The sequence below is a fragment of the Scomber japonicus genome, chromosome 22 (assembly GCF_027409825.1).
Source record: "Scomber japonicus isolate fScoJap1 chromosome 22, fScoJap1.pri, whole genome shotgun sequence".
Classification (NCBI taxonomy): Eukaryota; Metazoa; Chordata; class Actinopteri; order Scombriformes; family Scombridae; genus Scomber; species Scomber japonicus.
The window spans coordinates 13,130,054-13,156,182 of NC_070599.1; the positions used below are offsets into that span (position 1 = coordinate 13,130,054).

Below are 26,129 nucleotides of genomic sequence, written 5' to 3' on the forward strand. Positions count from 1 at the left end.
GTTTCTGCTTGAAGGATTTGCTTTTACATGATTATACACTTTGATTTATAATATCTCTTTTTTCCTCTTAATGTATCTTTTAGAATATTTAATCAGTTTAGTTCATGGTTGTACGACCAACTAAACTGTCAGGAATCATGCTGGTGAGTAGGGGTCATGCTGATGATTAAATTGTACAGCAATTAAAGAAGCAGCATGATCATGCTGGTGATTGAAAAAAAAGAATTTACAAAAAAAAAAGAAGCAAACAACTGCTCACTTTCAAAAACAATGAAAAAAAAAAGAGGAGAGTGAGATGAGAGCATTCAGGTTCATCAGAATGCGGCACCTGCAATTAAAACAAATAATATATCTCCTTGAGCCTACCTTCAGGGACTGATACTGTATAATTTCTTTCTGCAGTAGGGGAGTCTGTGATGGAGAGAGTTAGAGTTAGACAGAGAAAATAGACAGATTGAATGAAGGAGCACAGGGACCATTATACCCTTCAGACAGGCTATAGTGGCCCCATTGTAACGAATGTCACAAGCATTCTCTGCTGTCCTCTGCTCTCATGCTATATGACAAATATCTGTTTACTCTTTCGATCATCCTAGGGTCTGAAATAATACACTCTTGTCCCCATAGACCCAAACGCCAGACATGCATCAGCACTTACTTTATATCCTCTCAATACTTTTTTCCTTTTCTTTCCCTCCTCTCTCTTCCACGGCTCTTTCTAGGGCTCTTTTTTGGAACTAATGATACCGTGAAAAGCTGATGCCAGCACCTGATGGCCACCGTCTTGTGAAAAACAAGTCCAAAAAAAGTGGCAAAAAAAGAACTTATTTCAATTATTCTCTGTACACCAAAGTCGAAAGAATAAAATGACGATCTAAAAAATACTCTTCACACAGTATGGTTTCTGTTCTCGAGAGAAATGTGTTCATTGTGTTTTGTAACACTCCGGCTGCAATGCAAATCACAATCGTACCCTCTCTTGTTACTTGTTATCTGTTCTTTTAGATGTGGAATTGAGAAAGAGTCGTAGAGCCGTGCTTTTTCCACAGACACACACACACACACTCACACACAATCTTTTACAGACACATCTCTTTCCTCAGATACGAACACAACTCAAGCACACGCATTTTTTTGACGTATGGGTTGAGTATATTCTTAGAGATGTTGTTTACCCTTCATGCTTGACGTAATTTCAGAGTGGAGGTGGTACCAAGCTGTCCCTCTCCTGCACATTACACGTTTCAAAAGACAAGGCTTGAAAGCTGCGCTAGTGAATGCAGCACATACTCAATTATACAAGCATTTGATGGAGTCGGGTGTTCATGCATATACTAGGCCTCTATGTAAAGACTCATGCCATTTTACCCTTGTACAGGCCCGTATCTGGCATCTCCTTCCAAAGATATACAAAGTAAACTATGAAGTGATGGCTAAAGCATATAATGAACTGTGCACTACAAGAAAAAACTGCTGTGGAGTAAGTGTTAAGTGCAGTACATTTATCCTTCTACAGTCTCTGGTAAATGTCAAAAAAATCTGAAACACATTTGATAGCTTGACAACACCAGTAATGGCATGATTCAATGCTTCTGACCTCCACAGCAATACACACCTGTACCGCCAAGAAAACATTAGCTTAGAGTCTATGCTTAGCTTGTTACTCTTTGCACCAATGTTTAAGTATTTGATTAGTGAATGGCCCTGAGCACTCTAATTCTTTGTCCCATTAGAGCACTTTTTTTTTTTTTTGGGCCATTCGGAAGCGAAGAAGCCTCAACTTTCCCATGACAGTAAATAAAACATCCGTGAAGTAGCGGTAAATAATGTAAACACACAGAGGGGGGAAGAGATGGAACCTGTACAGAAAGAGGAAATGGAGCGTTAAAAGGTGCCACATTTGTCAGGGCTACCCTTGGGCTAAAAAGCCCATCCCTTACCTTCCTCACCTAGTGCACATACTCTAATCTTCAGCCTCCATAGAGAATCATCTGAAGTAGTCTGCAACATGTTTTAAACCCAGTAACACACATTGCTTATAGAATATTAACAATTCATTAATGTCAAAAATGTACTTATACATGAGCATTTGTGGTTGAACACATAGACAGACTCTAATGTGTGAGTGATTCTTACAGATTCTAACAGATAAGACACAAACCTCCCACGTTGATGCATTTTAAACAGAAAAATTGCAAATGTGTCAATCCCCAACTGTACAATTAGACTCGCAGCCTCACGGCATCAATGAACCACAACCATGTTATCAGTTGTGGAGTTTTTAAAGAAAGGTCACATTTGATGCGCTAGTGTAAAAACGCCACAGCTGATCTATCCATTTGTTTATTATCTGTGTAATCATTGTTCAGCGGCTAGTAAAAAACCAGCAATAAATATTTTACAGCATTCTTTGGGCTACACACAAAAAGTGATGCAGTTGTCCGTGTAGTTGATGTCATTTATTTTTTACTCTGGTCACCAATAGGACTGATTCATTGACAGGGAATATGAAGGGAAGTAGTGGTTAATGAGATGAAAAGACATAGTTCACATTGTTTCATCCTCCTTTTTAGAGGAAACCCAATAGTGTTATATGGAGTCCATTCTCCATACATAGTCTATAGCAGTACATTAAGTTAGAAAAAAAAACAAAGACTTTTATATTGTAGATCCAAACGGCTTAACCTCCGCATGCTGAGACTTTTGCTGAGTGTAGGTGATAATAATTCTTAGAACAGGTGCTGCACCATAAGCCCCAAGGCCCGGGGAAGTGAATGATTAGTGGCACTCCCCCAAGATGCATTGCTCCTCTGTATTAAAACCAAACTCTGCCTTTTATTCCCTCCAGGGTTTATTAAGTGGGCCAGTTGCCATAGCGACGCTTTGGCAGGATATTGCCAGGATAAGCCGTAATGGGTCTCCTGACGCAGTTCACTCTGCTCCTGTGGAAGAACTTCACTCTCCGGAAGAGACAAAAGGTACACTCATGCTCACCCCCCCCCCCTACCCCCCCACCCCCCATCTCTTCCCTCCCCCTTTTTTTCAAATCAACGTATATCTGTTAGAATTGGTCAGCAATGGGGGGAAAATGAGGATATGGTTTTGTCATCCCAGGGTTGTGTTATCAAGGGCAACCGAGTTATTCACGAGAGAGGAAGGTAATAGGAGGGGATTTACCAGGAAAATTGTCTCCTATAGATGTAAGCCGCCTTTAAACTCTCCCACTAGAGAACAAGAACAATCTTACCTTAATGTAGACCAATTCAAAGTGTCACCTTCAATTTTTGGTGATCGGTCTCTTTTGCACATTATGTCACATTGCCTGTATTTTAGTTCTAACAGAGCCAGTCTTTGGCTTAATGAAATGGGATAGGGAGTGTTAAATGCCTTGTTTGAAGGGCAAAGACTCTTTCTGGCTCTTCTTACCAATTTACTGTCACAGTCTGTCCTCAGCAATGTTATCCAAGGTTTGAGTGTCATTGCAGTCTTACAAAAAATGTTAGCAGGCAATTGAAGGGAAACAGTGTGGAGGCACTCAGGAATGCACACTCATATTCTTGAATTGATATCATTTATCAACTTAAGTTTTACTCTTTACCTGAGTTTTTACCAGACATAATACTAATAATTGAATAGTTTATAGTCTTTTTACTTAGATTTTATTGTGCCTTTTAACTGTTTTTTTAAAATCTTTTGTTTTGGCTACTTTATTTTACACTATTTTATTATCATCATTCTATAGTTTTATCTTCTCATCAATTTTATTTGACTATTTATTTTGTCTTTTTATCTCTTTCTTAACCTAGCTTTAGTCAAGCTTTTATTAAACTTGGTCTTTTATGTTACTTTTCTTTTGTCTTTTTAATCTATTTTAACCTAGCTTTTACTCTAACTTCTAATCAACCCTTTTCTCTCTTATTTAACTTATTTAGTTAATTATTTTTATCTATCTAATTATTTCTTTTTTACTTATTTTATTTAAATTTTTAAACATTTTCATTTTCTCTCACTTGCATTTGCGTGTCTCAATTTTTGTCTTTAAATTGTTCTTTGTTTTCAGTCCTTTTTAAGCACTTTGAACTACACTAGTCTGAAAGGTTTTATATAAATAAATGTGATTAATTAATAGCATATCAGCATTTTAACTAACATACCGTGTCAACATTTAAAGTGATATGATTCAGATGATATCTATGTGAGCTCACTTTCTTATTACAAGGAGTAGGGATCGGGTGGTTGGCTAGAAACTTTGTTATATGGTAAATTGGAAAAGCATCAAAGCAGCCGAGAGCACTGTTTCAGACCACCTCAAGACCACTACCCACTTCCTGTTTTAACTGACAAAACTGGAACATCTGCAGCTGTTTTTCATTTGTTGTCATTTAATTTTAATTTTAACCCGAACCCAATTTTTTTTTAAATAAATAGAAATTCAATGTATTAAACGTAGATGTTCAATGCATCCGTGGTTTGCAGAAGTGTACAATGCCAACATTTAATCTGCAGATTAAACCATCTCTGCTGCTTAAACTTCCAAAATTGCACAGTTCAACAGAAATTTCAACTGCTTTCATCACCTACAATTTTTACACAACAGCTCAACTGCTTTCACCTCTTAATCTCCAAATGTTAGTTCAACTGCTCGCGGTGCTTACATACGTACAAACGGGCAGTTGGAGCACCGACATGGATTCAAGCTGAAATTTCGAGAGCTTGCAGCGCTTGGCTCTGACACAAGTCTACATTGTTGAGCATTGTGAAAGCAGCACGTTAACGCAGGATGGAAGCAGCAGCAGCAGCAGCAGCTTCCATCCTCCGTTATGCACGGTATTGAGTGTGGGTCACCCATGTGTTGGAACGCTCGGAGCTCACACAAAATCACATATAAAATAGAGTTGAGGTATAAAAACACACTTGAGGTGGGAGTTAGGTGTGAGACGTTACCCAGCCTGTTTAGACAGTACGGATGAAAATAGAAGCGCATCTCTTCCTACAGACGTGTGTGAGACTTACAACTGAAAAATGCGACTTAGACCCTTTTCAAGTGTTTCAGCATCAACTCACACTTGAACTTGAAGTGATAACTCCCATGAAACATATATGACATGTAAAATATGCTTAATATAAATGATTTGCAGGTAAATCTCTACACGAAAATGTATATTTTAAACATTAATATTGCCTTTTGATTTAGAAAACTTTTAGAACTATACTTTAACACCACTGTTGAGGCTGAAGTCTATTTGGCATTATCCCCAGGCAACTCCCTTATTCCCAGTCATTACTTCCTCATTCTCATCACAGACACTGGCTTACACATGATCAGGCAGTGATATATGGTGGATATTATTGCCTCTGATGTCACCTCTACTGGCTGAGAGGTCACACGCCGCAGGAAGAATGCGGTCGCGCCATGCGTCGCAATAGCATTTCAAGGGTCAGAACAAGTTGTCATGGAATCTAGTTAGCCTTATGAGTCATTTCTATATTTCAGATATAAAGAGCTGCACTGTTTTCTTTTGATTTATTCCCTTGCAGTGATGATAGCAGTCACATCCGCCCACTTGTTTTGTTAGGGGTTCAAGCGCAGCAGTGTGCCTGTTGCCAGAGTAGAACAAAAGACATCTTCACAAAAAGAAAGGAAGAAGCTTTTCATCAAAGTTCATACTTTCTTGGAATAACTCAAGGCAAAGTCATTTGCAATCTTACAACTTTGTATCAGGGAAACATTCCCCTTGTTAATTTTATCAGCTCGCAGAAAGAACAGGGTGGTATCCTTTGTATCAGAAAAAAAATATACGACTACTTTCCTTTTATAGTATGTGAGGGGACAGTGCTGGTTTTGTGCGTGGAATGTAGGATATTTGGCCAATGTCAACATGAAATATTGTTATTAGACAAAACCAGTGGGAGTTAGCAAGGACAATGGTGCTTCTGGAGGGCTTGTGGAGGTTAATGACCAATTATATGAATGCCTCACCAAGCATTTTAAGATTTTATAACAGGCATGAAACTGATTTTATGGTCCAGTATTTCACATAATTTCATAGGAGGAGATTATCTATTCACAAAGACGCTGGTGTCCGATGGCAAATGCCGGGGGAGCCAGACATTGAGAAAGTCCCCATGATCTCTGTATTCCCTCTCCATGCCTTTTCTTTGGAATACATTATGATAATTCACCCTCTCAGCAGAACCTCATCCTCTCTGACACACAGACTGGAGGGAATTAAAGGACTGAATTTGAAATTCCATCAAGTTTCTTTGAAATATGTGCATTGTGATTTTCTGTAATTTTCCTCATCTGTAATTCATTCACAAAAAGTCTCCAACTTGAAGATTCAGTCTATGTACACACAACTAAGGCAAGTGTACTCAAGCCCCACCCCCTAATTTCTACACTGAGGGAAAAACCTTACTTTAATTTGTCAGGTTGCCATGGCTCTGTAGCATAACAAGCATTATGCATTATTGTATTTTCCTCACCTCTGCTTGCCCTCCAGTTTAATAATGGAGACAACAACCCCAGTACAGATGTCTTCTCTTATTATTTGGGCTAATGTGCATCATCGGATATAGTGTCTGAGCATGTTATCAAAGGACAAGCTGGGGCTTTGTTGACTGGAGCTTTCCAGCTGATTCCTCTAAGCAGGTCACTCAGAGAGAGAGAGAGAGAGAGAGAGAGAGAGAGAGAGAGAGAGAGAGAGAGATGTTGGAAAGATGAGCGTACAGGCACACCGGGTCAACCGAGGTTAGCGGTGAGGTCTTGGTTAGCGAATGCAGGGGGCTGGGGGGCTGGGGGGGTCGGGGTGGTTGGTGAGTGATGGTGTGCCAAAAGAGGTGGAAAAGTCTACATGGCAGAGGGTGTTGGGGTAAAGTGTCAAGGAATCAGCCATTCACTATTGGATATTTCTTTCTGATGAAAACGCTTCAATGCAGGGATGAGCTACCTTCATGAAGTGAAATCCAGTGTTGTACAAATGTTATTTGGCCTTCAGCTTTTAGAGCAGCATGTTACCTTGACTTATGTGAAAATAAAATAAACTCTTTTAGTGTTTCTGCAGTGACAGCAGTTGTAGGAATAAAAAGATGGAGGTGTAGTTGGTGAATGTAGAAGCTTGAACTTGTTATAACTCATTGTGGTTCAGATATTAAAAATAAAAAAAACCCTCAGAACCTTAACAATGTTAGGTCTTGGTAATACCCACAAGGCCAACTGAGGGTAAAACTACGAGAAACATCCTTGAGAGTAAGTAAAGCCTCGAGGTCATCTATTTGTGCTTTGTTGGTTTGTTTTTCTTTTTTCACCCATTCCCTGGGGTTGAAATAAAAGCCCAGCCTGTCGCACGGGAAGGTACCTTCTAGCAGGTATTAAAGTGGGTTGGATTAGAGCAAAGAAGTGGATGGCACTCCTCATCTGGAAGAGGATTGTGTACGGCGAAGACAAGATAAGAAGTGTGTGATAGCTTGGGCTCGAGGAGTCACAAGCAGAGGTTGCTCTCTCAATCCCATAAGTGCTTCGAGTAATAGCAAGACTAACAGCAGAATATATGGACTATGACATGTGCAGCAACATTGTAAACACACCCACATGGTTACGCACATGCTCGCATAGACGTTACAGTGCATGCGGTCAAGGTCATTGGGGTTATTCATTAACTGAATCAGGAACTGTTTCGGGAAGAGGATTTACAAAAAATGTTTATGACAGCAAAGTATATTATTTGCTATTACTATTTGCTTTCCAATGATTAGTAATCATGTGAAAGTTTGTGGTGTTTCTGAAAGTAATAAAACATAACTGTCAATTCTTCATAGCGTTCTAATCCTATCCACACATTCACCTCCCTCCCTCCCATCCTCCTCCTCTTGTGATTTTAGGACTGCGGTCACATCTTTAACAGCTGATGAGATAGCAATGCAAATGATGTGAGGCATTACATGTTCCAGAGGTATATTTCATAAGCAAAAATTATGCAAATGATGACCATCCATATCCATCGTGCAGATTCGATTGGTGGTTGAAGTGATCTGGCCTCTGTTCCTCTTCTTCATACTGGTGTGGGTGCGGTCCTCAAACAAACCAATTTTCAAAGGCCAATGTGAGTATAAGCCTGTTAGTAAAATCAGTCTTTATTTTGCATGTGATTTAAACCTGTAGAACATTTCCTATGCTATGAAGTATATATCAAAATGCTGAAAGAAAATATAATCTACTGAATTAAAATCATAAAAGAATATTAACTTTTGTTGTGACATCTGTATTTCCAAACAACAATGTGTTAAACATGAAGCCGGGTTAATGAATGACTATTCTACTGTATTTCTCAAGGTCACTACCCCAATAAAGCCATGCCGTCCGCTGGCGTGCTGCCCTGGCTTCAAGGTATGATTTGTAACATCGACAATCCCTGTTTGGAATATCCAACGCCAGGGGAGACACCAGGCCAAGTCAACAACTTCAACAACTCTGTGTACGTCCAAGAAAAGTTTACCTTCTATGTCCTCTAAGTCACACTAGAAGTCTTTAGGATTAGGGCCCGACCAATACTGGATTGTTGGGGCCGATACCGCTATTAAGGAGTAAAACATGTCCAATGTTGATTTATCACCACATCATTTTATATATAGAGAACATATAGATATATTTTTTTTTGCAATAATCACTTAAAAGCACTTGTGTCAAAGATATGTAATGAAAACATGATATTTCACCACCTTACAATAAACTTTAATGTATAAAATGACATCAGTGCACTGAAACAGCAAACTTCACCAACATGTATGTACATATTAAAATTGAATTAAGAAAAAGGATCAAATAGACATTTAATGTTGTTATATAACTTTATAAAAAAAGTTGTAAATACATATCGGACAACATAAACACCAATACCAATATATCTATGATTGGTCAATATCAGCTGACCGATATATGGGTCGGGCTCTAATTAGGATACAACCTAAATATAGTGTCAATATAGAAAATAACTGTCCAATCTTTTTTTTTTGTGTCTTCCTGTTAAACCAGAATTTCTGGGATGTTGATTGAGCTACAAAACCTCCTGGTAAACAGATCTATTCTCAGCAAGGTGCAATTACTGGCAGATGATGTCGACAAGTGGGCTTCAGTCCTGTCACAGTCTAACCCTGGTAATGGTAAGAGCATTTAAATACCACTGCAGAGGCATAAGTGACATATAATTTGCATCAGGCTGCTGCTTGTTGTCCAGCTGTCTTGATGCTCTGACCTTTTTCAAATATATCTCCAGTTAGATTCTTGGATGTTATAGAAACTGGTGAGCAACAGTTCTTTCTTGATATACAGTAAAAGTTTCATTGCTGTTGAATAATGGTTGAAAAAATAATTGGTGTAGTAAATACTCTGCCTCAGCAACAATCACTCCACTGTGTCTTTGTTAAGCACCCTCCATCAAGGAAAGTATCCCCTTCATGCGGATGACAAGTTAGAGGATTTGTTATTCTCCTTTATCCCTCAAAAACAATGGCGTGTGATTATTTATGATGCAATTTGCCACGCCGACTGACAGATCGTTTGTCTTGATAAGTTGCTGCTTTGCATTAGGCTCATTTGGCCTGATGATATTCAGATTTTCATACGACACCTAATTTGCAAAAAGGCAAAGAGGGAGGGGGGAGTGGAGGGATGGAGGGGTGGGGTGGGAGGTGGGGGGGGGGGGGGTTGCTGCTGCTGTTCAACAAACGTCTCGCAGGCCATTTGCATTTTGGGGTCGCTGGCTTGTAATATACAAGATTAAATCCATCAAAGATCTAAGCCGGGGTATAATTAATGGGATTCACTGTCTGAGGCGAGAGCACAAAAGGTCATTAACAAGAATGGGGGAATAGAGTATTATCAAAAGACCGGGATGGCGAAGATGATTGTGTTGTCCTTTTTTTTTTGTTTTTGCCAGGGGTTGATTAAAAGACTCAGGTGGTCACTTCAATCAGAAAGGCAATAGTGCTCAGAAAGGGCCCAGAGCATGTTATTGTCTGACCCTGCTCATCCCTCCCAATGCACCTGCAGTCATGAGGGACATAATAATGTGTGTTTAGTAAGTATCAGGAGGTGCCATGTGGAGTGTAAGCAGTGTGTCAAACAGCATAATTAATTCCAGCCAGTATTGAATCATTGTTATTTTCCCTAACATTTATCTTAATTGAACCTTGAATAACCTAGTATAAGTCACTTCCTCTTCTCCATTCCAATAATTGACTGAGTTGCATCACACTCGGAAAAAGGGATAATCTAATTAAATTATGTAACCCCATCATCATCTCAACAGCACCGGAGAGGAGAAAACAAATGCTGAATAGATACAGTATGAGCATGTGTGTGTGTGTGTGTGTGTGTGAATTTACTGTAGCGGGATCACTGTTTAACAAAGCCATTGTTTCTGTTTGGGTAGAGGGGCTAACAGTGACTGAATAGTCCATTGGTTTTTTCCAAGCTGGTTCTTTAGAAAACCCCAGCTATCTGCAGGCAGCTAATCAGGAGAGAAATGGCTGGTTAACAATTTGGTACACGTTTAGCAACAAATTGTCTCCTCTCACACACTTGTGCAACTCAAGTGTTCAGCCCCCTATTTGCACCAGTGAAGGATTTAATTGCAACATCATTTAGCTGAAATTCATCAGATCATAATTTCTCAAAAAGCCACGTGTACAACAAAAGAAGAAGAAGAAAATCATTTATTTAATTAGTTGCATACATGGAGGGACAATATTCATATGTTTGGCCATTGTTTCCATATCTAACCCTAACCCTAATTAGCCACACTGCTGCAGATTTTAAAGACAGAGACTCTAAACTTGTCCTTTCAATAACAGAATAAGTCCTCCTTTTCTTTTAGCAGACTAGCCTTTCATTGCTGGTTCCATTAATTACAGCTCAGGCTCTCCTCCATGGTTAGCATAAGTGTCCATTAGAGCAAATTACATACATTTCACATGTTTTTCTGCATGCATCTAGTTATATGTACAGCGGTGTGGAAATGAACAAGACAAAGATAGATAAAGAATTGATGCAGAGACAGAAAGTCTGCAAGGTCGGCTGAAAAATATCTGCAGCTCATGTGGCTAGTAAGGCGCATTTATGGCCCAAACTCCCCCAGTTACAAGCACATGTAAACATTTAAGTGAGTTTTTGCCGTGCGTACTTTATATTTCTGCAAAAGTAATGATTTTTTTTATGTTTAAGGTCAACCAGTGATCCTGAGGAGTATCCTAAGAGACAATGAAACATTCTCCGCACATCTGAAAGAGAATTTGGCGGTGCCACCAGCAGTGATCCAAAGCCTCCTCGCTGCTCAGATTTATGTCAATCCAGTGAGTATAATTTCACAATCACGTTAGCATAGTTAAAACTGCAATAGTGTTAGCTGTCAAGATTGATAGGTATAATAATAATAATACAACACTACTGGAGGTTAGAGTGGATACTGAAGACTCATTTTAAAACAAGATTTGTCAACTCTCCCTCTAAGTAAAGGAATTTGTTCAAATGTGCCACATGTGTTGAACATATCAGAATACAAGAAGCTCTCCATGGACACATCATATTACAATCGAGGCAAACTCCAGTATTTTAAAACGTATTTCAAAACTAAACAAAACAAAACTTTAAAGCTGCCCACAGTAGGTAGATTTAAATGAAACAAAGAAGTGAACTGAGCGTCTCTAATACATCCCCCTATTGATGCCGTGTTAAGTGCCAAGTAATACCAGATGAGCTGCAAGAAAGTAATTATGCTTCCCTGGCATTAACGAGGATACTTGTGTAAATACAATGTGTGATGATGGATCCCCACTGTTGATGGTGCAATGGGCTCTGAGACAAACTGTACCTCAATGTGCCCGGAAAGCAAAAAGTCTCCACGACAGCTCATGAGCCATTCTCTGTGTGCTACCCATGCATCCTGTCATGCTGGGTAAACTGTCAAGAAATCATTCAAATGATCTGTTTGTATGCATCTCTTCATCTGGGTGTCACAGTTTGTCACATGTTGATCTAAATGTATTATTGCAAATGCATGTCTTTATTTGAGGTTGATCTACGACAAATAAAGTGAATTCAGATGGGAACAGTACTTCATATTTGTTCTGATGAAGTGTGATACAGTCCAATCAAAAGTTGCCATTCTTGTCAACTCCTACCAAAGTTAGTATGTTTTCTTCAGATGACAGGCATCCTGAGACCAGGTGAACTGAGGAGCATCCTGTGTGAGGGGACAGGTCTGGATCAGTACATCCAATTTAGCAGCCAAGCTGAAAAGGAGGCTTTTCAAAATGTCAGCTGCTCCCTCACTCCACAGCAGCTGATTAACACCCAGCAAGTACTCCAGCAAAACCTGGACCCGAGGAAAGTGCTTTCCGAGGTGAGCCCTCCTCACACACAACATATAAATCTTGCACATTGTCTGATTTGAGTTTAACAAAACCTGAAGGAATTTTACAAAGTAATTTGGACTCAATTAGTCAAAATTTCATGAAACTCAGAGAGATAATACATTTGGGGATTGTGTTTAGACTAATTGGCCTCATAGGGAGACTGCAGCAGTAAAACCAGCCATAATGTCTTCTGTTTGATAAGCCTTATTCTTCCTCACCAAGGTCAACCAGCCAGCAACCTCATAAATGATACTATCTGGGCTAATGAAGGTGGTTTTAAAAATGTACATTCTTGTGATGTGATGTCACAGCCACCTCTGCTGCAATTGAGACATAACTTAGGTCATAGCTATTATTATATGATGACATAGCTGTAGCACCGGATACCAAATTTATTTTCAAAACTTTTTGTAGCGTTACATCGTTATTCACCGCTTATACCATCTGGTCTCTAAAGTACTGAGTGGGTTTGTGCTTCTTCAAATGTCGTTCTGAACTGCAGAGTGGACTATTTTAAGCCATAAGGTTTGGTTAGTCAGTCCGCCTTTCCTTCCTGAAATTGATGATGAGTTGATAAATTATTGGGTGTGATTTTGTGGACCGACCATTTGCCTAAGCATAAATGAAATGCCAGGGTAGTGTAGGTGGTGTCTGTGAGCCAACATTTCCTGTTGAGCCTTCATCTTTCAGGCATTTTGTGTGTGGGAGTTGAGATAGGTAATCACTCTGAATGGACAGGAAAAAAAAGAGAAAGTAAACAAGGACACATAAGGTCACATCACATCAATTACACATAGGGTGAAACCATTCCCAAGCCTTGCAATTAAAAAGTATTGTGGGCACATGGTCTGTTCTAACGATCATTCTCGCATGGCTGGCAGTAAATTGAATTCAAAGACAGTGATTTTATTTGTCAGACAATTTAGTAACCTATTTAAAAAGTTAAAAGTTATGCCTAACTGGCTCCGTGACATAAAGAGAGAAGGAAATATAATTTACGTTTAAAACTTGCATCCATGGCCAAACCTTCTCGCAACTCATCAAGACTTACTTTGGGTTGTTACTGCGTCATTAGTTCAATGTAAATGTACTTTTAATATTTAGAGGGAGAAATCCTTTTTCCTGTCCTGTATGGTCTAAGCTTCCAAAATAATCATTGTCATGTGCACCCCAGGTAGCAGTGGTTACATATTAGAGGGATATATTCTTGTTTCTACTCTACTATATTTATTTGAAAGCTTTAGTTATTTTTCTGAAAAAGGTTTGAGACAATGGATAATATAACAAGATTCTAAAATTCAACACATTTTTACAGATGAAACCACTGCTTTCCAACCTTTTTAGCTTTTGATGTCTTACAAAATGCAGTGTGTAGTCGGGTCACACTTCAGAGGTTTGTGAGTTGTTAACAGCTCCACAAAACAGTGATTTTTCCCTCTTTAAATTTCTCACGATTTCATTTCAATTAATGTCCAAATGATCCAATATTTATCCAAAAGTCAAAGATTAGAGAAAAAGTCCAAAAACAGATCTGTTTATCAGAACCTTGTTTTTCTTCTTTCCTCTCCCATTAATCATCTCACAACCCCCTCTGGAGGGGCCTGACCACTGGACTGAACTAAACAGTATATAAATGAGCTGAAACTTGCTCCACCTCTAGCAGCCACAACAGTAACTGGCTGGTAGTGTTAGCTGCTCTTTTTTTTGTTTTTTTGTTTTAGTTTATTTTGAACATGTACATAAAATAAAAAAGATAGAAAAATACACATTAATAATCTAATATATTGTAATATATCAGTCAGAGGGACCAAACCACTACTATTACAGCAATACTTTAACTATATCAAACTGATAATACTGTAGCAGGATTTTTACTTGTAATGGAGCATTTTTGTGTTGCTGTATTGGTATTTTTACTAAGTAAAGGATCTGAGTACTTCCTCCACCACAGTCAGGTGGGAATTATTTATTAGAACCAATGTTTTCTTGAATTTTTTTAAAATCTCAAAGTTCCCTTTGTGATGATGAAAGCCTGCACTTTTCTTTGAGTTTATCTTCGAGAGAAAATATATGGGACAGTAAATCCAATAAATAAGTGATAAGGCAGGAAGTTCGTAGGAGAGAGCATTTGAACAATTTAAGCCCACAGGCATTTTCAGACACAGAAAAAGAAAGCCCAGACAAGATATGGTGGAAAAGCTCTTCAGCGCCTCAAGCAAATGGATGGAAAAGAACACCAAGCCTTTACACTTAAAGCTTGACGTGGCTGAATGATTGTGATAGCAACAACAACATAAAGGAAAGGACAAGGGAAAAAGTCAGAGTTTATCACTGTTGCAGTGACTGGCAGAGGGTGATTTAGACATTGGTTCCACATCGTCATGTTTTGGTTTGTGGAAATCAGGCTGGAACACACTACATATGGACAACAATGAAGAAAAAAGTATTTAAATTTGTGTGGCACTCAACAGAGGTCATTCAAATGTCAGCTTTGTTTTTTTTATCTCTTCATTTTTTCCATTAGCTTTATAAACTGTTTAATGTTTCTTGCAATGCGTTTTTGTAGAATTATATCTCTAATCAGCTTTCCTGATTACCAAAAGAAACACACAACCACTGGAGCCTTCAGTAACATAAAAAATACATAAGTGCACTGAAAATTGGCTTTAACAAATGAGCTTTCAAATTTGTTTTGCACATTGGTCCAATGTATCTACCTGCCAATGTAATAGAGTAGCAACACTGAAATCATGCCACTTGCTGGTATTTTCAGCTGTTCTAGCTCTAAGTGAGATTCCTGAGTCACTTCATGATGTCTGCTCTATACACTGAATATAAGCACTTGAGAGTTGGTAAGTGGTCAGGCTATCATCTAAACTATCCTTGGATATGTTTCTTCTCTTTAAAAACACATCTAAAGAAAAAACACAAACAAAACATATATATATAGTACAGTGTTACTCATTGTCTTCTTTTCTTTCCTCTCTGAGGCTCCTGAGCGTCTCCAATTCTTCCCTCTCTGGACCTTCACCTTGCATAAATTTAGACTTTGTAATTGTATATGCTGAAACACAATGCAGGTGCTCTACATACAGTCTGTACTTGACACTTGATACATGAAAATAACAGTGGTTGAAAGGGCATGCCATTTAGATCTTCTAATTGGACTCATGCTGTGTACTTTCAGAATGTCACTGTAACACACTGTTAACACTTGTCATTTTAATGCAACTTTTATGAACCAGTGCTATGGATGATGACATGAGGAAACAATTTGCAGGCCGAGATGCACAAATTGCGTGTTTATTGCCTTCATATAGTTTGGCTAATGAAAAGTATCATATAGAATAAGTATTTTTAGCTAAGGTGTAAACATCATCCGATACTATAATAAAATGTGATTTCGGAAAATAAATGAATATGGAAATTGCAACTGTAGCTATATTAACTTGATATACATAACATACATATAGGTGTTTTTTTTCCCAGAGGAATTTAGAGCAAATTGACATTTTTTTTTTAAAACAACAGATACAGAAAAACAATCATGAATGCATACTTTTACACCTCTGCATCCTTTCTTAGCTACCTTCAACTTTGGGTCTGGATGCGACTGACACAGTGACACTGATTGGGAAAACTACTGCAGATGCAGCACCAGTGATTCGTGAGGTTGGTGTTGTTGTCATTATAAAATCTACAGTATTTTAGAAGGGAAATTGATATTTGTACAACAGGATGATATGGCTATTTAAAAAATATTTTCGCTATTGCTGACTTTTACTATCTTGTATCCAGGTGGCCAGGTTGCAGAGCTCCACGATCTTTAAGGCTGCTAGTTCATTGGATTTCCGAGAGGACATGATTGGCAGCATCAATATGCTACTGTGTGGAAAGAAGCCTGACTTCAATTCCACTAATATAACCCTGAGTTTACCCTCATCTAGACAGACAGCTAACAACCAGTCAGCCTCCATTATGAACAACGGTTCCGGTAAGTGCTACAGCAAATTCAGTTTTAAAGAAAAGCTGTCACACCATACTGCTCAAGTATTTTAGTCTTACAGCACTGTATGTAGTAATGGTAGCCGGGATGGATGAAATTGGTAATTTTGTCATGATGCACAGTATCACAGGATACTGATTTTTGGATATTATGCAGCCAAAAGTGTAATGCATAATTGTGTGGCATTTGAAATAGGGTAAGGTCAGCCATGGCTTGACAGGTCATGACTGATCATGATTATTTCCCTTTAAAAACAAGTCAGAATCATGATGCTTTGATAACTTAATACAGAAAACAGTGTGGCTCTACTCCTCACATGTACATTTTTTGCTTCAGGGGTGTTGTATATAGAAACAAAACAGAAGTAATTACATCAGGTTAAATAAGCTGTGCTGATGGTTGGAAATTCAACACAAAGCCCAGTTATTCTGCAGGTGGGAAAAAAACCCTGACTGATCCCTATTTTTATGAATTAGCTGTGCATGATGCACAGTGTAGTCAACTGTGCAGATTGCACAGGATATGACTACTTGTGCACATCCAGGAACACAAGCACCTGTGGCACAGTTGGCACCTGCGCCAGAGCTGGGAACTGGGTTTGATTAGGAATTCATTATCGGCGGCTGTGTCAGGAGCTGGCATCAATCAAATCAGCTTTTTTCTCATTCCCTTTAAAGGCTGTGCACTGCCCACCCTGACATAATGATGTTTCCTTAATGGAGAGGAAAGTCCAGGCCTGCTTATCCCAAGTAGAAACTGATGTTGTTATCTGGGTGGCTGGTATTGTCAGACGAAGCAAATTACATGACATCCATAATGTGAACATATGGCATCCCAAATATCCCACTCAGGACAGATGGTGTCACTAAAACACTTTTTTGAGATCCTAACTGGTATTTTGTATTGTTTAGGCAAGAAATACAAGCACTATCAGCATTTGTACTCAGATTCTTCAGTGCTGTATTGATTTCATTGAACCTGGCTCAGCTGGTCTGACAGTGGTTAAAATGAGCAGCCGGTGTTCAATTGAACGGCCAAGTTCAGGCAGCCATGAGCCATGAGGTATATCATCTGCTGAGGTAAAAATATAAGTGATGCCTGTGTTAAGTGTAGTGTTTTACCACTTTACTTTACCTTTAGAGTTTTTCTTATTATCCAATAAAAATCATATACATTGTAGAGGTCTTAGCTAATAAATAAATACATGTTTTGAAGATGAAGAGTGAAGATTTTTTTGAAAGGGGCAGTCCTGATGGAGTTCAGTGGTGTTTTTTTCTTTTTTGTCTTTTAAAACATACTTGATCTATTTCAATAGCTGGGCACAGGGCATGGTCTTCCATACTCCTGATGATATGCAGTGTATAAACATTGTAACACAGCTACAGCCATCCAGAATCACATGTATGCTTTGCAGCAGACCGGTGTCAGTTATGAAAGAATTATCTCAGGTATGCACATTGGAAGAGACTGTGGTTAATTCACATGGCTTTGAAAATCTGGACCACATCACCCACCTACATTATGGCTCTGGGTGAATGTCTGTTCTCATGGCTGTATTGGATTTAATTGATAAAAGGGGAGCAACAGATTATACAAACATTTGTGGATGGCAATTCTGATAAAGATCACCTTTAGATCTGTAGATGACTCCACACTGCTGGTATCACTGCATGAAAGTATGGATTTGATGCGTTCCTTTGTCTAGTGGTTGAGGATGAGTGGTTATTTGTAGATAATGTTGCTTGCTGCGTAAACGTACGGTGTCTGGAAATAGACTTATCACTTGTTTCTATCAAAATGAAAAAAATCTAGTTTTCTACCGCAGTGAAAAGTGGACAAACTCACATTGCATTTATCAAAAGAGAGAGAGAGATAGTGAAAAAAAAGGCGTCTTAGCTTCAAACATCATATGTGGCACAGTGTGACCTGAGGCTTGTTGGTCAGGGCCTGAAGCAGTAAAGATTCCCCAAACGATGCCGCACAAATGATCAACACTCATCTTTTCAACGGCTGTGTTTTTGTTCTCGGCGAACGTCTGACTCAATCCAGAATGAACTATTGTTGAAGTAGTGTTGTTCATCACGTAGGTGCTGTCTGGCAAACCTTTCTGCGCTACCATGTAGGTCAAGTTTGTGCAATCAGTGACAGCTGTATCATGTCATTTGACAGTAATTGTGGCAAGAGGCGTACATCGGATATATTTCATGATGTTACTCTGGGTTTACTAAGAACTTGAAGCGTTTTTAAAGTGGTCTGTGGGAAGAAATTGTGTTCTAGATAAATTGCCAGCTGTCTAAAATTGTCTGCATATGTGGATTATTTATTTTTTTATCTTCCTCTGCAAGCCAGGGGAAAAAAAAAAAAACTGACGATGGATTATCTTTCACCTGAACGTTTAGAACAAGACCCGACCTAACCATGTGTCTGATCTTGATGTATGGGTGGATCCTCCAAAACTAATGAACTTTTAATCATATACACCTGTTTTATATGTGCACCTGATTGCATTTTTTCCACACGGGGATAAACATTTCTGTTTATTTTAACTGCATAGAAATAATCCCCAAGTTAACTTTTATTCTGTTATTCTGCAAAGCTTTAACTTGAGTTTTCTCTATGTTCATTATTAATATTTCAATATAAAACGACCCTAATGGAACAAACACATATAGACATAATGTGTATAATGTGTCCATAGGCTATTACATCACAGCTAACAACACAATGACCTCACCTGTTTGAACTGAATATATGCTCAAGTAGAAAATCAATAAATCATCTTTTTACCTTCTACCTTACTCATGCTGTGAAAACAAAACAGTTTCGAATAATATATATTTTTTAAAAAAAGGTTAAAAATGTAGCACAATCATAAAAGGTGGGGTTAAGGGCAGCTTTGGAAATCACTGAGTGTGTTTGTTCCATAAAAAAAAGAAATCCTTGAGAATTAGATCTTCAGTGTAACTCCTTGCAGCCTCATTAGAGACCATGCATTTCTGTTTCATTAAAATCCTGCTCTTTGGAGAAAACCGCGCAAAATTAGATTTTAATAAGAAGCCTCTCTTCCCTGGGAATAAAGTTACAATGCAAAGTGGAATTGCATGCTTGCGCCAGTGCAAATTAGCAGAAACATTGTATCACCCATGCAAAATAAGCACTAACATCTCTGTTAGCATGCTAATGGCTGTTTTGGCTTTTCCGTGGCATTTTATTGTGTTGGTCTATGTACAGTTAAATGAATCTGGAATATGCAGTGTGTCTGCATAATGGCCAATTACAACTCTTTTGTAAGTGTAAAAGTACACTCAAAGGAATGGTAAAATAGCATTAATAAAGGCCAACACTGAGGTTTTCTGAACGGCTCAGTAATGTTCCCCTCCCAATTAATCATGACAGCAAAGTAAAAACTTCTGTCATTATACAGAATAGTTGGGATGTAACTTTTCCTCCATGACAGTAAACAGTCATTTTAAATTGTTACCATTTTAAAATTATCCCAGCAGATTAGCATGAATATGAGGCTCTGCAATGTCATATATGCCTACATTTATTATGAGAAATGTGTTATTGGATGTCATTTGACACAACATAGAGTATTTGAATGGACAGGCTCCACTTTTCTCAACAAACAGAAATCATCTAATAGTTCATCAGTGGCGCCATGACAACATTGATGTGACTTCTTATAACGTTACTCCAATTAAATTAAAAAGTGGGTAATTTGCACCTACAACAACCATAAACCTTTTAAATGAATCCATCTTTTATTAATCTGTCAAACATAATTATGAATGCCTCTTTCATTTAACATTGTCCTAAATGTCACTATGCTGTGATTTTCTCAGACATTGCTCAGCTATCTAAATCCTTATATTGTCATCCTCAAAGTATTTGTGTGTCTCTTTGAAGAATTAGTAATTAGTACCCTTTATTTCTATTTTTAAACACATCCCTTGAATTTATTCTTGAGCTGTTGAAGGCATAAGTGTCTATTGTTGTTGTGTGTATGAGAGAGAGAGGGAGAGAAGGAGAGAGAGAGAGAGAGAGAGAGAGAGAGAGAGAGAGAGAGAGAGAGAGAGAGAGAGAGAGAGAGAGAGAGAGAGAGAGAGAGAGAGAGAGAGAGAGAGAGAGAGAGAGAGAGAGAGAGAGAGAGAGAGAGAGAGAGAGAGAGAGAGAGTTTTGTCTTATACTACTGACTGTCATAGAGGCCTCTGTCTGCCTCTTGTGAGAGTGTGACTTCAATGACATTTATTCAGGCTTATTTGACTTCCTGCTAGAATGCTGTAAAGACAGCAGTTGATTTGTACTGCTTATAAGAAATAAGAAATGCGCAAGGTATTTCACGTTAGGCTGACATGTCACATCCAACGTACACGTGTGCATGTCTGTCTGAGAGTGTACGTGCTGGTGCGCCTCTGGCTGTGCATTGCATAAAATGCCAGAATTGAATATTACAAACCTGGAGTAATGTCTGCATGTCTGCACGTGATCGTACGCACCAGACAGTGTGTGCCTGTAGCACCAGCATTTGTAGTGTGTCAACGGCACTGTCTCTCTGTAGTGCTGAATTGAGGCCATCCCCAGGGTGCAACTCAAATTGATTAAATTTGCCAGGTAAGTTGAGGGGCTGACTTCAGGCTCCAAGCAATTATTTGACTGTGGCTAAACCTGGTGTAAAGAACAGATTCTCTTGTTCTTTCACACTGAAGCATTGCAATAAAGTAAAGATATGTTGTCAAAAAGAAGCTCACAGCTGTGAAAAATGTGTAACCTCTGTAATCTAATGCTCCCTTTAGCACACAAAATATGAAAAACTGAATCTCAAAATCTTTGCTGTCTATTCCCATTGTCACATAACATTGTTATGAATTATATGTGACAGATATACATATATCTTATATATTTAGTGAATGTACAAACCTAAAAGCTTGACTAAATTTTGTATTTGTAAATTTTGTGCAAAGCCTGGGCATATGGAAATCACTATAAACCTTCTTGTAGCACAAAGGGTCCCCCAAGAGACTCTGCTCAAGAAGTTGATGGAACATTGATCGAAGAACCTCTTACAGAAGCCGCATTAGTTATTCACTGTAAGGTTAAGACTTTTATTATAACATATAGGGAATAAATGTTTTCCTGTGTAGGAAGTGTATATATACCTTTTTGGCCCTTAGAAGAAGCATCGTCTAATTTTGACCCTACCTTTATGTAAATGTGAATTATGAGCAGTTAATTGTTACATAAGGAGTTTGAGAGGCTTGAAGTGGTGAAATTATCCAATTTTCAGGGAAAAGCAGTATAAAATACAGCACCAGCTGTGTCTGGCACTGTATATGTAGTTTTGATTGTTTAGCCTTTAAATAATTTTGGGACCCCCTTATATTGGAGCCCCACAGGTGTTCTTGACCCCCAGGTTGGAAACCACTTTAAAGTGCTATAAGTTGACTAGTCTACTCTGCCCTCTCTTGTTCACTTCCTCTCCACACCACTTTATTGTTTACTGTATCTACAAGTGCCAGTTCCCTCTCGCTTAATGGGAAATTCACTACAAGCCCTTTAATTAAACTGTTATTGACCCGCATAACATCAGAATTATCTCCAATGAATAATTACAAGTTACCAAATATCTCAACATTAGAGGCTCTTTTTTCCAGACACACGAACAGCAGAGACCTACTGAGGTATTGCTCACATAAAATGTGTCTTCAAGTGTCATGATTGCAGGAAGTAGCATCTGTGCAGTCTGTAGAGGGAACAGCTGGCCAGAGTCAGACTAAGAGGTGGCTATTAGCTCTCCGCACACAGACCTCCCATGAGCACCTGGGAGAGATGGCCAGCAGGCAGGGAAAATTACACTGAAAATGGCTGTTAAAATCTCTCCGATTGGGGGGAAATGGTTGCTCTGGTGAGATGAGAAGAAGTGGAGGATTGCAGTCCTTTCTTGTCTTGATGAAATGAAAAAAGGATAGGGAAAAAAGCACAATGTAATGACAAGTATCTGGACATAAAGTACAGGTAGTAACAGATCAAAAAACCAGACAGACATATTGACCGGCAGACATCTACTTGATCAATTGTCTGATGAACTACAGTACTACAAGAATCCCAGTTTATCAGTCAGAACAAGGCAGGTGCATCCTGAAACTTTTTTCCCATGCCAGTCTGCCTTCTATGCAGTGCAGGTCCTCATGTAACCTATTCAGCCCTCTCCCAACCTGGCAATATTCACGTTGGCAGATAATTTAAATTAGTAATGATCCTACTGCTGCTGAGCATATTGACTTTTTTTTTTCTCTGCTCCATAAAAGCTTTTGCTTATGTACTCAGGTCTGAGCTCTTGGCTTGTCTCTCTTCCTCTATTGGTGTGTTTTCAAAGTAATAGTCCCAAACTTCAAGTAAGTGCATCCACTTTGCAACTCTCTGGTCAAAAAACAGCAATTGACCCAACATTCAGTTTATGAAAGCATTTCATTAATTATGCTGATCTTCCTAAATTACACAGCACAGTCCAAAAAAAAAAATCTTCCTCGTGTCTGTGGAAGCAGCATTAATTATGTGTTTAATCAGATGGCATTACTGTAGATGGTAAGCTTTCTTGTGCCAAAACTTACTAACAGTAATTCCAGTGCAAATATACAATGATTGCTCAAAATGTTTGATTTTAGTGGCTCACATATTGAGACATTTTAAAGCATCTTCACATTCTCTTCAAAGCCCCAAAGTGTGAATACAATATCGCTATACCTAATTAGCTATACCTGAGAGTCACCCACTCAAACAATATCAAAAAATAATAATACATTTTATTCATATGACACCTTTTCTCAACAAAGTTTCAGAGAGATAAGATACAATAAGATAAGATAAAGATAACATTTAATGTCCCAAGGGAAATTTGTCTTGGGCAAAAGGTGCTACACAGAGCTGCAGTCAAGCAATATAACAATACAATACATAGTTGAAATAATACATAACTGACAAGACAATGCAGTGGTGCACCAGGGCAAAAAAGTGCTGCACACTAAATATATATATATATCTCTTAACAAAACTTGCTTTTTCAACACTTCTGTTCCTTTACACCGTCTTATGCTGGGATCCGTTGGGTTAAAGTGCTCATAAAACTGTTGCAAAGTAATCAATGCGTAAAAAAAACAACACTGCAACACATCAAGACGGTAAACACAAACTTTAAATGAGACGAGAATGTGAATAGTCACGACCTGTAGTTTTTTTGTGATAATGATCTGTTCTGAAGTGTTGTGATTTCATCCATACTGTGTGTTTTCCACAGATTTGCACTGTTTCACTAACAACATGTGTTACTGTGTTACCTCAAAATAACAAGTGGTGTGTGTGTGTTAGTGTTGCTTTTTTTTGGTTTGTTGACAAAAACAGCCAGACTTACATTCATGGAAAAGAATCTGAGTCTGTATGTACTGCAAATAGGGCCAGGCAATATATCAATATTATATCGATATCGTGATATTTTATAGATATCGTCTTAGAAATTGAATATCATAATGTTGTGATATAGCATAGGTGTTTTTTTCCTTGTGTTCTAGCTGTTCTATTATTTGTCTTTTACCCATTTTGTCATTATTCTGCCCTCCCTGTAATATGGTGATATGACATAAGAGTTTCTTTTCCTGGTTTTAAAGGCGGTATTACAGTAAATGTACCAGATTGTTCTAGCTGTTCTATTATTTGCCTTTTACTCACTTTATCATTATATCCACATTACAGATGATTATATTGCCCAGCTCTAACTGCAAATACTATCTAACATGTTATATTAATAATGTCATACACTTGTCACAAAATTATAAAACTGGTTAGGTAATATATGATGATGATACGATAAGGTCAAGATGTAAGAGCTACAGTGTGTTTGCTCACTCTGGGTTGAGAAAAAGTATTGAGAGGGTTGTTATGGTAGCCGCATATGAATCTCAAGCTTATGTGCAATATTTATCGTGTTTGCTTCTTGGATGCTGCAAATTCAATGATTTCTCACAGATCAAACGGCTGCTTTCTCCTCTTCCCTCCTGTCCCATGAAAGAGCTCTATGCACAGAATGCACCCAGGATTAGGAAATTTAAAGGTATTTTCTTGAACTCACTTTGACTTCTCTCTGTCTTCTCACCTCACTTCTATAGATCCTTTTTGTCAAGCTCTCGTCGACACCCTGGAGAGCACACCTGGTTTGCGCTACATTTGGAGCACCTTCAGGCCGTTACTGCAAGGGAAAGTCCTCTACACACCTGATACACCTGCTGCTCGCCTCATGGTGGAAGAGGTAAGTTGAAAGAAAGGGAGGATTGTAAATATGAGACACATATGCCAGCCTACTACATATTTACACTGACTTTTCAGGCAGGTGAATATTCTCATACATGTGTAAATCACTTCTTTTTTTATGCTAAAGCTACAAAGGATAAGATATTTGTATGTATATTTATCTGTATGCATAGGAACAGGCCAATTACAGGTATACGTGTGAAGATGCCTCCAGCGGGAGAATGAATCACCACACAACGTTACCACCTGGGGAGGAAAAGCAAATCAAACAATAGTTAGTCAGGAGGGCCGTTTATGGAACCTGGTGATTGTGATGTCTTTTTATGACATGATTTTTTTTACAAAATATTATCATTTTTGATAACTGCATGAGCAAAACAAACAACAAGCAGGCGGTGCGGATTTTTCATTGGAAATACATAATGAGCAGGAGCAAAATCTGCCGACTTCACAGCGAGAGACTCAGCGTTGGCACAGGAGGCCCTCTTCTCACCAGTCAGGTTGTTTACAAGTCAATGTTCAGGGGTAAATAAGCCCATTTACATTTGTCACCATAGGGGGTGACAGTGTTACAATGTGATGAGTTTCTCCAGGGATTAGGTGAAATGTGCACATGTGGAGTACTTACATGTCTGAATTGGTTCAGGGTGAATAGAAGAGGCTCAGCGGGTATGCTTTCAGTCAGGCAAAGGTGAGATGAATGTGTTGTTAAACATTGTTTTTCTTTTTCGTTTCAGGCAAACAGCACTTTCAATGCTTTGGCTATGTTAAAAGAACTGGCCGACTCATGGGACGAACTTGGGCCACGCGTCTGGGATTTCTTTCAGAATAGTACCCAAGTCAATACATTACGGGTAAGATTGCACCTGAAATAGATTTAGAAATCAAATATAACTTTAAGTATTTATAAAAATGAACCATCTAGTTTAAGGGAATAATGAAAATTATATAAACATAATTTACAGGAATTCAAGTTGTATAGATGAGGTTTAACCTTCAGTATGTTTATTTGGATAGTGTCAAAGAACAATTTTTGCATTATCCTGTTCCCTGCCTCCTTGTACAGTACAAAGCGGGAGCTCAACATTGTCAGTTATTTAGTTTTTTGTTTGTTTTCTAACTTATTTGTTTTTGGTATTGGTTCCTTTGTTTCATAGTGACAGCGCCGATATAACCAGCAAGTCAGAGGGGTATAACATCGAACAAAGGTCCCTTTTGTAATGTAGATAGAAAAAATGAATCAATGCAAGGAATCCAAGGTGAAATTCAGATTGTACAAATACTGTCGGAGCTTCAAAGGTATAAGCGCAATCTCAGCAGAGCAGCCAGGATGGCGTCTGCACCCAGCGGTGCCATCTTTCTTACAGGCGCCATCTTTCTTGCCCTCTTGTTTGTTTAGTTTAGAATGAGT

The 26,129-nt window shown here is 38.5% G+C and overlaps 1 protein-coding gene across 1 annotated transcript in view; it reads left to right on the top strand.

The window, feature by feature from the left end:
* Positions 1 to 2,696: 2,696 nt before the first annotated feature.
* Positions 2,697 to 26,129, top strand: part of LOC128384387 (phospholipid-transporting ATPase ABCA1-like) — a 136,343-nt gene continuing 112,910 nt past the window's right edge. The window contains exons 1-10 of the mRNA XM_053343934.1: positions 2,697 to 2,978; positions 8,009 to 8,102; positions 8,333 to 8,474; positions 9,032 to 9,159; positions 11,222 to 11,349; positions 12,201 to 12,398; positions 15,997 to 16,083; positions 16,210 to 16,405; positions 24,577 to 24,716; positions 25,456 to 25,572. Of these exons, the coding sequence (XP_053199909.1) occupies positions 2,913 to 2,978; positions 8,009 to 8,102; positions 8,333 to 8,474; positions 9,032 to 9,159; positions 11,222 to 11,349; positions 12,201 to 12,398; positions 15,997 to 16,083; positions 16,210 to 16,405; positions 24,577 to 24,716; positions 25,456 to 25,572 (1,296 nt within the window). The 5' untranslated portion in view covers positions 2,697 to 2,912. The remainder of the gene's footprint in view (positions 2,979 to 8,008; positions 8,103 to 8,332; positions 8,475 to 9,031; positions 9,160 to 11,221; positions 11,350 to 12,200; positions 12,399 to 15,996; positions 16,084 to 16,209; positions 16,406 to 24,576; positions 24,717 to 25,455; positions 25,573 to 26,129) is intronic.